The sequence below is a fragment of the Geospiza fortis genome, unplaced genomic scaffold (assembly GCF_000277835.1).
Source record: "Geospiza fortis unplaced genomic scaffold, GeoFor_1.0 scaffold196, whole genome shotgun sequence".
NCBI classification, from domain to species: domain Eukaryota; kingdom Metazoa; phylum Chordata; class Aves; order Passeriformes; family Thraupidae; genus Geospiza; species Geospiza fortis.
In genome coordinates, this window is record NW_005054487.1 from 465,284 (window position 1) to 479,068 (window position 13,785).

The 13,785-nt window shown below is 41.9% G+C and overlaps 1 protein-coding gene across 1 annotated transcript in view; it reads right to left on the bottom strand.

The window, feature by feature from the left end:
- The window catches only part of SPON1 (spondin 1), a 168,322-nt gene that overhangs the window by 20,071 nt on the left and 134,466 nt on the right, over positions 1 to 13,785 (bottom strand). The window contains exon 7 of the mRNA XM_005428489.2: positions 5,104 to 5,168. Coding sequence (XP_005428546.1) covers positions 5,104 to 5,168 — 65 coding nt within the window. The remainder of the gene's footprint in view (positions 1 to 5,103; positions 5,169 to 13,785) is intronic.

The window sequence follows — 13,785 nt, forward strand, 5'->3', positions numbered from 1 at the left end:
CACTACACAAAGCCCAAATATATAGATATAGATATAGATATAGATATAGATATAGATATAGATATAGATATAGATATATCCACTACAGAAAGCCCAAATATACACATCTGTGTCTTGGCTTCCAACTGCCAAATGCTGTAAATGGAAATTTATTGATCCAAGCAAATCCAGGGCAGGATCAAAACCTACGCTGAACATTTTTTGTCAAATGGTGACAGAGGAATTCTGGAAGATTGAAAGACCTTTTATTCAAGAACAAAGGAAGGAAAATCCAGCTGAGGATGTCAGCATTTTTCCCTCTACCTTGTATGAGCTGTCAACTCAAACTTATTTTGGATCAGAGCAGTTTTTCTTTTTTCCATCAACTTTCTAAGATTACTCTTTGATTTTTGGAACAGTTCAAGTCCCATTACCTATAACAATGCTAAAAACCCATAGTTAGGAATAGGCTGTCCCATTTCCTGATATCCTCCATGCCAGCCAGGGAAAAAAGCCCAAACATCTCTGTAGTCAGAGAAAAGACATCAGAGCCATGCAAAACTTGAAATGGAAAGAGGTGGATGGGATCATTTTAGGAGATGATGAGGTAACCACACCAACTGATAAATATATAAATACTTAAATATAAATATATATAATTATGAATATATAAACGCATAAATCTATAAATAATATATAAATATTTCCATCCATTGGAATTATACAGGACTAGGCCTCCTTTTCTGCTAGGCTTCACCAGTGCTTATTGGAGCGTTCTCAGGTAATTTTGAAATAAATGGAAAAGAGTTCCTGGAATGGGTGAGGAAAAGAGTCAGAGCTGGGCACTGGAAAACCACAGGGCCATGACTGCTCACACAAACAGCAGGCAGAGGGGAAATGGAAACAGGAGGGACAACAAGGAAGGAAAGGAGAGTTTTCTAAACTTCAGATAGTTCAGAATGAAAGTAAGGAAAAACGCCTTTCACTTCAAGGGACATTGGTTGTAACTAGGAATGGACTGAGGCAACAAAAAGGTTGGAAATAAAAAGAGGCTTTGCTTCAAAGAAAAATAAATAAAGTGAGAGAGAAGTAAGAAAATTCTTGTGTACACTTTGTAACAGCTAAACCCTTTATATGTCAGGCACTCTCACCATGCTGTTTGCCAAGATAAAATATCTTGAATTTTTGCATGGAAATATTTTCTTTAAAGGTTGACCTACTAAACTTTAAATTTACATACTGGAGAATCATTTCCATCCTGTATGGAATCCATGTTTGTGTTGTTATTGTGTTATTATCAGTGGTAGGCTGTGCATGGAATTTCAGATTCCACAGTGTTGCACAGGGCTACGTGCTGCCCTGCTTTACAGGGAATACAAAAGAGTGTTTAGACCCAAGAATTACTATTCAAATACTTCTCCTTTGGTGTCTCAGTGGTGATGTCCAGATTTGAAATAAAAGGGATAAAGGAATAACAAGTACAGCCAGAAAAAACAAAAAGAAAAGAAAACAAAACAACAACAACAAACAAACATATATTTTGGGTAAGGGAATTCAAGGCAAAATTTTAAAAGCTACTCACTCCCAGTGAATTTGATGCATATTAACTCTAAAAGTCTTGCCTTCTTTATCCCACATTTCTGTGCCACGGCTTGTTTATTGCACAGGTGCCAGGTATGCAGATCTGGACACCAGTGGCACTGTCTGGTTTTGATGTATTTTATCCTCCATGCCGCCCAAGGCCAACGGTTTGCAGCTGGGGATGGAAATCCCATTTTGACTCTGCCTGAAACACGGCCCTGAGGAAGGGGAGCAATGGGCTGGGCACTTGTTTATACAAGAAAGATAAGAAAAATTACTTGGATTTGACAGCGTGCTGGAGCCTGATACCAGTGTGCTCAAGGAAGTAGTTCAAAGTCAGAATTCCAGACACAAGACTCGCTGATTCCAATATCAGCAACGGCAAAAATGTTGTATTACTGTCTGGCACTCATCCTTCTCATGCTACCCATGATGCTCTTTCAGCCAGGCAGCCACAAAACTGGTTCACAAACAGCACCCAAAGCTGTCTCCTGTATGGAAAAACTCAGCAGAGCTTTCTGCTGGAGCCCTGAATTAGGAAGCTGAAGTGAAGATAACGAAGAGGAGTGATAGGGAGAAAACTAAAAATGCAAGCAGTGACAAAGAGCGGGCACATTGAGGAGAGGATCCACAAAAAGCAGACAGTGACGTTTGGCAGGATGTTTTTTCCACATGACATGGAACCATGAGGTAAACTTTGAAGTGAGAGCAGGCTGAATTTTACAACTTTTGACACTACAGACCTCCATAAAAAACCACGATTGTGCATTTTCTAATTGCTGTGGAGCACACTCAGGAGGAGTTGTATGCTGTGCTTATCATGGCACACTGTAATGCCACTTTGGCACCACTGTCACACCCTATTATCCATTACATACATAACACAAAAAAATAAAATATTCATGACTTCCAGTCAATTCTTGATCAGTAAGATGGTTGTGCTGTGTATAATAAGAGAAAAAATGTTGATCCTGAGGAGGCATTATTCAGCACTTGCACAGCTCTGATCTAAACTCCAAGAAGGACAAGCCACTACAGAAAATGTGAAATTAACCACAGTTAAAGGATATTGAAAATGTTGTCTTCTTGTGAAGCTTAGATCATATTTTGAAGTGGAATCAAAAAGCAGGACACCATGTCAAAATATGATAAAGAAATATTGTTTAAAAAGCCAAAAATCAAACACTACCTGTAAAGTGAAGGGTTAGGGGAACCCCTGCAGAGCATTTGAAAGCAAAAATACCAAGATTTCTTCTTTTTGATGCTACTGAAAGGTGAGAACTGCCACAGAGAAAAGGTAAGAATTGACTGGCAAAACATGTGGAGGGTGCTGCAAAAATATTCACAAGCATCTCTGTGAAAGAATCTGCCTAAGAAAGATCCTGGAGTTGTTCACACTCAGATTTTTGGTGCAATTTCTTGGAGCTGTATCAAATTAGGAACAATGATTGGAGCAGCACACTTTAATTAGCATTAATTTTTGTGATGTACTATATTCAAGGTGATGCACTGAGACTGTAGAGCTGGAGATCCTCTCTCCATCTTTCTGTGAACAACACACAAACCTGCTCCATGCCAAAGCCTGCCAGGCAGCCACGGCAGCCAGTTCCAGGTGCAATTGTTCACTTTGGTAACAGAAACATCACACAGAGCTGCTGCTTTAGGACTGCAGTGGGAGTGAAGAAATAAATGGCTTTTTTGAGATGGAGAACTCGCCAGAGCAGAATAATAGAAAAAATTTCCATTTTAAAGTTTCCATTTTGAAGTCTTAATTTGGAGGGAATGGAAAGAAGGCAGCAAGGAAAAAAGTGCTATCCACAGCTGCTCCATGGCAAACACCACCAAATCCAAATCCTGGACTTGCAGGTGAGACCACAAATCAGGAACGCCATTACTGGGACCTCTGGCATCACACAGGCCAAAACAGCCCAACCTGCAGCTCCTGCGCAGAGCCTGCAGCCCTTTCTCAGGGTTCAAATATACTCCAGGGATGGAAAATCCATCTTCTGCTCAGGTGAGCTGCTCTCAAGGTTGGTCACAGTGCTGAAGTCTTTTCCCACACCATTGCCTTGTCATGAATTTCCTCAGCTTCCATGCTGGGAGGGATTTCATACTCTGGTACTTTGGTGTTGGCTTTCTTTTTTCATTAGTTTGTTGGGCTGTGGTTTTTTCTAGATTAAAGAGGGATCAGCTATCAGAAATCTTTTCACTGTTTAAGCTGAGCTCACCTTCTCACCTCTTTTCTTTCCCTTTTTTCTCTTTTTTTGCAGAGGGGAAAAGGATAAAGTGAATGGCTTAAGTCCTAAGCTGCTTAAGAGTTTCTAAGCCCCTTTAGGGTAGGGGATGTTTTCTGAAAACTGAACTCTTTTGCAGGTTTGTTTTTGGTTTTTTGTTGTTTTTTTTTTTTTAACTAACCTCCAAGTTTTCACATGCTTTCTGAAATACAGGTGACAAAATCAGACCCAGTGCTGCACTGCCTGCTCCCAGGAAACAGAAACCAGGGCTAATTTTTCTGTACAGTCTTGCAGTAAACCAATTGCCCTGCTCCTGCAAGGATTTAATTGACTGTCAGCTCAGATCCCTTTTACTGTGCCCACATCTTTTGTCACTTCTTGTGGGTCTCACTCATTTGGGCTGGGATAATGAGCGTGAACTTTGGGCCAAGTGCAGATAAATGACCCAGGAACCACCAGCCCTGCTCTGACACCTCCCCTGAGGGGCCACCAGGAAACTCCAGAGCATCCTGAAAGAGGAGCTTTCTCCTCTGTTCTGCTGAGTGCTGGAGAGCCCAGAGCCAGCATCCTGGGAAGCACATCCCTGCCTCACTGGGTGAAACAGCCATGGCTCAGGAACAGGAGGCCAGCACAGGACGTGTTTCAGATGGGCATTTGGAAAATTAGCCCTCTGAGGGTTTTTTATTGGTGCTTGATATAAAGCAAGGACAGAAAAATTGCTCTTTATGCATGACAGATGTACAGATAAAAACTGGAGGCTGCTGCTCTGGGCAACCCAGCACACCCTGAGAGCATGTGAGATGTGTGATTTATTGTCCTGATGCATGCAAGGATGTATGGGAGCATGGAAAGGCTCCATGGTGGCTGCACTGCCATCACAGAGTGTTTCAGATTGGCACTTTGAAAAATCAGTCCTTTGAGAGTTTTCTGTTGGTGCATCAGGGTTTGCTGTAACAGTGCATTGCAGAGTGTGACATGGGAGGCCAAAAAATGCTGCTGCTGCATGCAGAACAGTGTAAGATATTTGGGAAAGCACTGAATAAACATCAGTGTTTATGTGTGGGAGGCACAAACTCCATGGGATAGTCCTGCTGCCACAGCTGGCCGGGCAAAGCGTGGAAAAAATGGAGAGATGCTAAAGAGGAAAGAGAGAGAGAAGCAGATGTGGGGAAAAACCCCAAAACAACAAAGCAATCAAACACATACCGCCACAAAAAAAAAAGTCAAAAACCTCATCTATCAACAAATTGTAGGTTATTTCTTTAGCCGACACAAAGCTCTTGAGACAGACAATTCCCTACTTACTTACACATTCAGAGGCTGCCAGGCTGGCCACTGTGCCTTGGCCTTGATGACTGTTAGAACCTCATCACTCTGTGGAAAGAGACAAAGGACATTGTTAAAGGAGAGCAATATGTTTTACAGCAGAACAAAAAGAGTGCAGGGCACGAGACCAAACTGTGACTACGAGCTTCAAACACCAGCAGCGGTGGTTTGGCATCACCAGCTGAGGGAAAGCTGCCACCAGGGATCCCCAAGCTTGATACAAAGCAAGGACAGAAAAAATGCCCTCAATACAAGACAGATGTACAGATAAAAACTGGAGGCTGCTGCTCTGGGCACCCTCAGCACCCTGTGAGCATGTGAGATGTGTTATTTATTATCCTGATGGGTGGAAGGATGGAAAGGCCCCACGGTGGATGCACTGCACTGGTGGCACATTCTCTTGGCTCTCCATTCGTGCCTGTGAAAACCACAGGGTGAAATGCAGCAGCCATCTGTGGAAGCCCACAAAGCACTAATACAGAAATTATTTCCTAAAGTCTGCTGTAATCCTTGCATCAGCACTTTTAAACTCCATCTTGCAAGAATAAACTCAGGACAAAGGCAGGAGAGCATTACCAAGGCTCAGATGCCCCAAAGCCATCTAGCACACTTCTTCAGAAGCATTTCCCCCTTTCCCTTAGGAATCCACACCAGTAATTCACCTGGAGGGACACAAAGTTCACAGTTCACTCCCACCATTTCTGCTGTCTTTGAAAAATATTCCCCAATTAGACCAAGAAAAACCACTTCATGTATTGCCAGTAATTGGCACTTCCAGCAGAGCTGACCTTTCAGTTCAGTGATAACAGTGCCATTTCTTGCTTGACAGCAACAGTTCTGCCACCCCAGAGCTGCCCTAGTCCATCCACAGCCCAGCTCAAAGAAAAACAGCTTCCACTGGGTGTCTCAATATTCCCTGAGTGCCTCCCTTCACCAAAGCCTTCTGATGTGTCCTTTCTCTTTCCTTAGTATAGTTTTAGTGTAGCATTCTAAAATAATAGAATATAATAACTATAGTGCAATAAATATAATATAATATATCAGCCTTCTGAGAACATGGGAGTCAAATTCTCATCTCTTCCCTCATCCTGGGGACCTCACAAACACCACAGAGAGACAGTTTGGCACTCAAAGTGGTTTAAAAAGTAACTGATGAAACAAATTAAGTTAAAGGTTTGAAGTTAAAAGACATTGTCTGTCTCTGACAACAAAATTTTCCTTAAGTTTCCATTTTCCTTTTTTCAGTATCGTAAAACTTTTCAGCCAGGCACATCTTCCTTTACTTGCTTTTGCAATGATACTTGCATTCAAAATTATTAACTCTGCATTTTACATCCCAGCAAAAGTGTGTCATGAGCATAGATGGTTACATTTATCAAAGTCATGCACTGCTTATCTCATAGCAGGCAGTGATTTTGTCACTGCTATCAAAATCAGCCACATCTGAAAGCATTTCAACGCGTGCTGCTCAAATTTAAAATGAACACCAAGAGCAGACGAGCAGTGGCTAACAGCTCAGGAGTGAGTGCAGAGGGAAGGAAAGAAGGGGCAGTGCATGGTGCATTCAGACAAGCCTGAAATTTTAAGGGGGGGGTGAAAATTCAGATGCAAACACGGAATTCAGAGACGCCTGAATAAAAAAATTAAAATAATTAAAAATAAAAATTAAAAAAAAAGTAGCATCTGGTATTCTGTTGAGCCTGCAATGAAAAGACACATTTTCACAGCTCGAGCTCCCTGACAATGCCATGGGATTAAGACATAACTCGACACAATTCCAGACTGGCATTCTGACTGTGCAGGTGTCTCTGTCACGCACGTTCCCAGTGTTCCTGGTGAGCTCTGGCTGCCAGGTTTGGGGATGCCAGCCCCACTTGCCCCACTGTCCTGCATCTCCCCAGACTCCTGCAGGGATCCCCAGGCTGGGGAGCCCCCCAAAAGCAGTGACCTTCCTCTTCCTCTGCTCCAGCCCCTCCAGCTGACCCCCACACTTCTGAGGACAAACGTGACAAATTTAAGCAGCCCAGGGAAACTGATGTTGCCCAGGAATTGTGAACAACCCATGGATGGAGAGCAATCTATGGACAAGATGCTGGGCTTGGATTTGCTGGCCAGTCTCTTCAGCTATAATTATTGCCAGATGGTAAAAGCTGAGAGGATATAAAATGCCTGAAGAGAAACCCACAAATTAGTAACAAATAACCAGCTGATGCAACCCAACTGCCTTGAAAAACCAACTGCACAGACTTTACAGTAGAGGCAAAAAACACCACATTTTTTTTAAATATAATGAAAATATAATGTTATTAAGATTTTCTTCATGCTTGCTGTCCTGTGTTTGTACCCATTTTACTCTTCATATCCCAAATTTCTGCTTTAATTAAAGTAATTGCTTTAATTAAGTGGAATTCAGAGTCACCTGAATAAAAAAATTAAAATAATTAAAAATAAAAATTAAAAAAAAAGTAGCATCTGGTATTCTGTTGAGCCTGCAATGAAAAGACACATTTTCACAGCTCGAGCTCCCTGACAATGCCATGGGATTAAGACATAACTCGACACAATTCCAGACTGGCATTCTGACTGTGCAGGTGTCTCTGTCACGCACGTTCCCAGTGTTCCTGGTGAGCTCTGGCTGCCAGGTTTGGGGATGCCAGCCCCACTTGCCCCACTGTCCTGCATCTCCCCAGACTCCTGCAGGGATCCCCAGGCTGGGGAGCCCCCCAAAAGCAGTGACCTTCCTCTTCCTCTGCTCCAGCCCCTCCAGCTGACCCCCACACTTCTGAGGACAAACGTGACAAATTTAAGCAGCCCAGGGAAACTGATGTTGCCCAGGAATTGTGAACAACCCATGGATGGAGAGCAATCTATGGACAAGATGCTGGGCTTGGATTTGCTGGCCAGTCTCTTCAGCTATAATTATTGCCAGATGGTAAAAGCTGAGAGGATATAAAATGCCTGAAGAGAAACCCACAAATTAGTAACAAATAACCAGCTGATGCAACCCAACTGCCTTGAAAAACCAACTGCACAGACTTTACAGTAGAGGCAAAAAACACCACATTTTTTTAAAATATAATGAAAATATAATGTTATTAAGATTTTCTTCATGCTTGCTGTCCTGTGTTTGTACCCATTTTACTCTTCATATCCCAAATTTCTGCTTTAATTAAAGTAATTGCTTTAATTAAGTAAACAAAGTCTCAAATTTCCACCAAAATATGGAGAAGAGAACTGGGATTTTTTCACCACTGTATGTTGCAAGTTGTCATCAATTTTGTATTTATCTTGGAAGAAATTATTCAAAGTAATGAAACTCTAACATTTTGGCAGGGAAAATGACATTGTTTGCAAAATGATGGAGTGTCAAAATGTTTCACTGTCAGAAGTACAGGGGCAGGGCACCAACGCTCCTGCTTGGAGCTGATGAAAATCCCTCAAGTGGGGTTGGACACAATCCCTGACAAAAGTTGGTTTTTCTCCCAGAGCTGCTTCTGCACTTTCAGTTACAAGTACAATTATGGGACTCCAGCTTCCATTTGAAGTGGAATGGCTCCTTCTCTGTAGGCTTCAAACTTGGTCAAGAAGTCCAAGTGGAGCCGAAGTGGTTTCCAGGTTGGCTTCAATTTAATTTGGATTGTGGCCTAAATTAAAACATGCAAAAACCTGCAAACAACTCTCCTTTTCTCCACATCCACTTTCCACACTGGTGCTCAAGCTGGGGCTGAGTGTCTGACTCAAGAGCTGTCCCCTCTGGAAGCACTGCTCTCCAAAAAGCCCCAATGGCATGAGTTTAAAAGGTTGATCATGCCACTCTGGTACTGACAGCCTTACTGTTACTCTGAAGTTGGTGAAACATTAATCCTTTGCTCTCCATCCATTTGCTCCTGCAATGTATAAATGAATGCCCATGCAGAATGAAGTCATTAAATGGCAACACACAGAACCCTGTGCTATAAAAGCACTGCTAAGTTAAAACCTTTCACTGTGCACCTACCAAAGATTAAAAGCATTTCCTCACTTCAAGAACAGAACGTGGGACATTGCTCAAAAAGGCAGCATTAAAGACAGGACTTGATTTGAAGCCTTTCCCAACCAAGGGGACTTAAACCAACACTTTTGAAGGGTAAAATCCATTTAAAAAGGAATGAAAGCTTTCAGCAAAAGTTTTAAGCATGATCTGAATACCTTTGGAGTGAAAGAGAGGATCTAGAAAGCCCTGTGAGTTATTCCAAGTGCTCCTGCTACTTTCTGGTAACCAACATGGAATAGCATCTATTCCACACTATTTCCAAGCCATTTTTATAAGTTTGATTAGTATTTTTATTTTAGGTCTGCCAAATAATGTTCGAAGCTATGAGTGTGCAGATCACTTAGCACTTTGCAATCATGATATGATTTGGATCAGCTAAACAAATTAATGTATTGTCTGACATCAGAGTCAGAGCCAATGAACAGTGGGAATGGAAAACACCTGGCTTGGGCCAGAGCTCAATTTCACTCATTTCATGCTGCTGCTGCTTGGCATTCACTCCATTGTTTTAGAACAGAGAACATTTAATTCCTTCCACAACACTCCTCACACTATCTGAATGCCTTTCCATCCACAGTGAATTCATTCTCACAAGACTCTCAAAAAGTAGAAAAAAGCAACATTATCTTCAGTTCCCAGATGATGAACTGAATGTCTTCTGGAAACAAACCTACATCTCTAAGATAGCATCTTCCCCTGCAGGACCATCCTTCCCCTCAAAAATAATTTGTTATTAAAGGAGAAACAGATAAAGGGAGCATGAAAAAGTGCATTGCACAGTTCTGTGGGGAACCAAATGCTATAAAAATTAGAATGATGTAGTGCTTTGGAGGGATTGTTGGCTGCTCTTAAAAACCTGATCAGTCTTCTATGATTGGTATAAATCGTCCTTATTCCACCTCCACTGTGTGCAAACACACCGAAATTACAGAAAAGATTAAAAACCCAATCTTGCCTTTAAAATATTGTCTACTGCAAAATACCTGGTTAATTAATGCCTAACAAATTAAAGACTTCCATGACATAACACTCCAAGTATGGCATGTTTTCTCCTGTTGATAAAATCAGTAGAAAACTTTCCTACCTCAGTTTTGCAGATGTATTCGAATGAAAAGGGACACTGATGTAGGCTCATTTCTGAAATTAGTAAAAACTTCAAAAGAAAAAGGAAGTCTGTGTCTTTTTGTGATAACAAAACATTTCTGTGATAAAAGCAGAGCTGAGACACAGATCAACATGAAGGGATGTCCCTAGGAAAGTATGTACAACCAGTAGTTTGTTCCAGTTCTTAAAAAAGAGCATTTTTGGAAAGGTTAAGCTTTTAGTCACAAATTGCTTCATTTGAGAGGGAAAAATACCCACAATTAAAGACAAAGATTTCTTTTTATCGTCTGATGGTGACTAAATTCTGTTTAAATCTGTGACTGACTTAGATTCAGGCACATCATACTTAAAGCCAGTAGCACAGGTTTGGAATTATCATAAGCAAGAGCAAAAATGCATTTCAGCCAGTGGAATTATACCAGGATTGTGTTTGCCCATTTTACTTTGACTTCTCTGTCTTTATGACAGCAACTTTGTGGCAGCTGAGAAAAGCACACATATTATAAGATATATAAACATGCCTGAATGGAATTAATTTCTTGATCACAGTACCTACAAATTCAATATTTCCCTGTACAAATAGCTGTTTCTTTCATTTAAAAGTCTTGTTTATTTTCTTTGAAAAATAGGTAATGCCATTTCAGGGAACACAAAAATCTGAGTTTTTCAGCTCACCAATTATAAAAGTCTGGGGGAATTTCCAGGCTTTTAATAACAAACAGTCAATTACTAAAAACACAATTTTGGGCTCGAGATAGATAAAAGAAATACTGCTGGGGTGAAACTGAATAAAAACAGAAGGAAAGCTGAGCATTTAAATCCATTTCTGAACTGTCACTGCCTGAAAACATCCCTGCTTCAGGAGAGCAAATAACCCAGCACCTCTGACAGTCCCTGCCTAACTGCTGTGCTGTACAGGAAAGCTTTCCTGAACTGGATGCTTGGCAATTTTGTATTCACTTTTACAAAGAAAAAACCTCTCTGTCAGATAATCAGGCTGAGAACTTCCCCCAAATGTGGGTATTGTCCATATTTTGCAGAAAAGATGGAAATATGTGTCAAAGCTTCACCATTTCAGGGTGGCGATTGCACAGATGTCAGCTGACATTGTGTGTTTTAAAGTAAGCTTTCTGAGGGGGTTACAGGAATTATAACTCCTGACTTTTGGACAAATTCCTAGGATGGGATGCAAAAAGAAGGGTGTTCATTGTTAATCTGGGTTTGTGTCTCAAAGCACGGGCTCACCTCGCATTAACAACTTCTGCATTCCTGTCCCACTGGGGTGGAGGTTTCAGGAGGTGAATGTGGGCAGAAATTGATAACAGAGCTGTTGCTAATGGCAACACTGAAAATCAGATGTGCAGGTTTATTTCCACGAAGGTGCAGTTACACAATCTGGGGCGCTCCCACTAGGGCAGTAATTCATGTTGGGCACAGTGTAAAGCTTAGCAGCGTGTGTTAATGAGCCCTAGGTGTGCTCTGAGGATCTGAGCTCTCATTTTCTCTGCCTGAGCAGATTCCTTAGAAAAGAGCCTCCCTCAGGAATCCAGTTCTTGATTGCACGTTGATTTTCTGCTGCACACTTTGCTTCGCTCTACATCGAATGCTTCGCTGTCTCCAGCACTACAGAAACATTCTGGGATCCCAAATCACTTTGCCACACCCAAGGGAAAAATCTTTTTACTGCAGTTCAGAATGCCTACTTTTTAAAGGGGATCAAACTAGATTTCGGAGCTGACCTTAAGTGGTGCAACCCCACCCTCTGCTTAACAGGTTTATCCAACACACACCCCTCTGACCTCCTCCTGTCTTAACTTTCCCAATTCCATCAATCCTTTAGGCTAACCTAGCCTTTAAACCAAAGTGCTACAAAGCTACTGCTGTTTTAAACTCTCAAAAAGATTGGACACCAGAAGAGAAATGGGGGGAAACAGGCCCTTGACACCAATCCAGCACATGCTGTGTGCAACAAAGCAGCTGTATGCAACTGAGTGGCAAGACAAGACCTGCATTCACTGCACAGATCAAACTGGTTTAAATCACTAGGTTCACTCATCACATTCACATCCAGGTAACTACAGCATTTTAATTTTTTTTTTGCTCAGGCTCCTTGAAGTAGTTTCAGAGCAGTCAGGGATGAAAGCATTGAGACAGGCTCCTGGGCTTGCTAGGGAGAAGTGAAATTCCTGGGCTGGCTCTGCTCTGAGAAGCAGCCCAGGGAACAGGGGCACAGAGCAGTTCTGTCATCTGCTAAATGCTGGCACTGAGACTCCAGGTGTCACAATTATTCTTCCTGATGCTTTGCTCACATCAGCCAAACGAAGGAGCTTGAGCAGAGGAGAAATAATTATTTGGCTAATAGCAAGGGGTTTGAAATAAGACCAGCAAATTAGCTCAGGAGGTGAGCTTTCCTGACCCTTGATAGCACTTTGACAAATCAATGTAGGGGTTTTATTCCCTTCAGGATGTACAATAAAATTGTCTAAATGTGCTTTAGCTGCTGTACAGGGGCAATCACAGCAGCTTAATTCCCTTCAGTAAAGATAACGTGCCTAAGCTACCCTTTGCTGTGGCTAACCAGAATGAATGTTTTCAGCATCCATGTTTCCAGTGCAAAAGCACCCAAAATTCTCAGGGCTGTCCCTTCCTGCCTTCTCCTGGCACTGCAGTTGCACACTGAAACCAACTGATGGAAATGTTCTCTCAGGAGAGAATTGCTGAGTGGTTGCACCACAGTAAATGGTGGGAGTCTATTAAATATGCAATTACTGCCTCATTCTCTCCAGTGGTACAAGCCAATTCATAGCACTTGGTATTTTCATGGCACCTTGCCTCAAAAATATGAAAATGCTTTTAAATGACAGAGCTCTGGAGCTCTCCTGTCGTGCACACAAACTAGAGAGAAGGTGGCAGAACAAATACACCAACTACAGCTCGGGAGGTATTTTTTCCAAGCACCCTGACAAATGTTTGTCTGTGTGACTGCCAAAGCCACAGCACTGACCTCAGCACCACGATGGCACCACAGGCTTTGCCAGAATAAGCCTGACAATGACACTGCCCCTGTTCTGGTGTAAAAAATCTGCAGAAGTGACACAGGTAATCAACCCACAGGTAAAGGCAGGGACACCAAACTTCGTCTCCTACACTGAATGAGTTCTTGCTGCACTTTCTGAAAACCAAAGCAGCTACATGCAAACATGGCACCATCCACAATCAATCTGCATTTGTGGTTAAAACATTGATTAATCCAGCGAGCATGATCGAGTTGTCTGAGAAACCCATGAACTACATTAATTTTGTGCAAACCAACAAACAACTAAGGGTAATTTATGGCTCAAACCACTCTTTTCACAAAGCCAAAATCCATGTAAAAACAGGCACACTGTAAACCAGACCCTGAGCAGGCACAGCTTGGAAGAGGAAATGGATTTCCTTTGATATGCACCTGGCTAGAACTGGCTTATAAAGCAGGGCACTTGTCTAAGGAAGGGACACGAAAATTTTCAACATTTCCTTTCCCCCAAT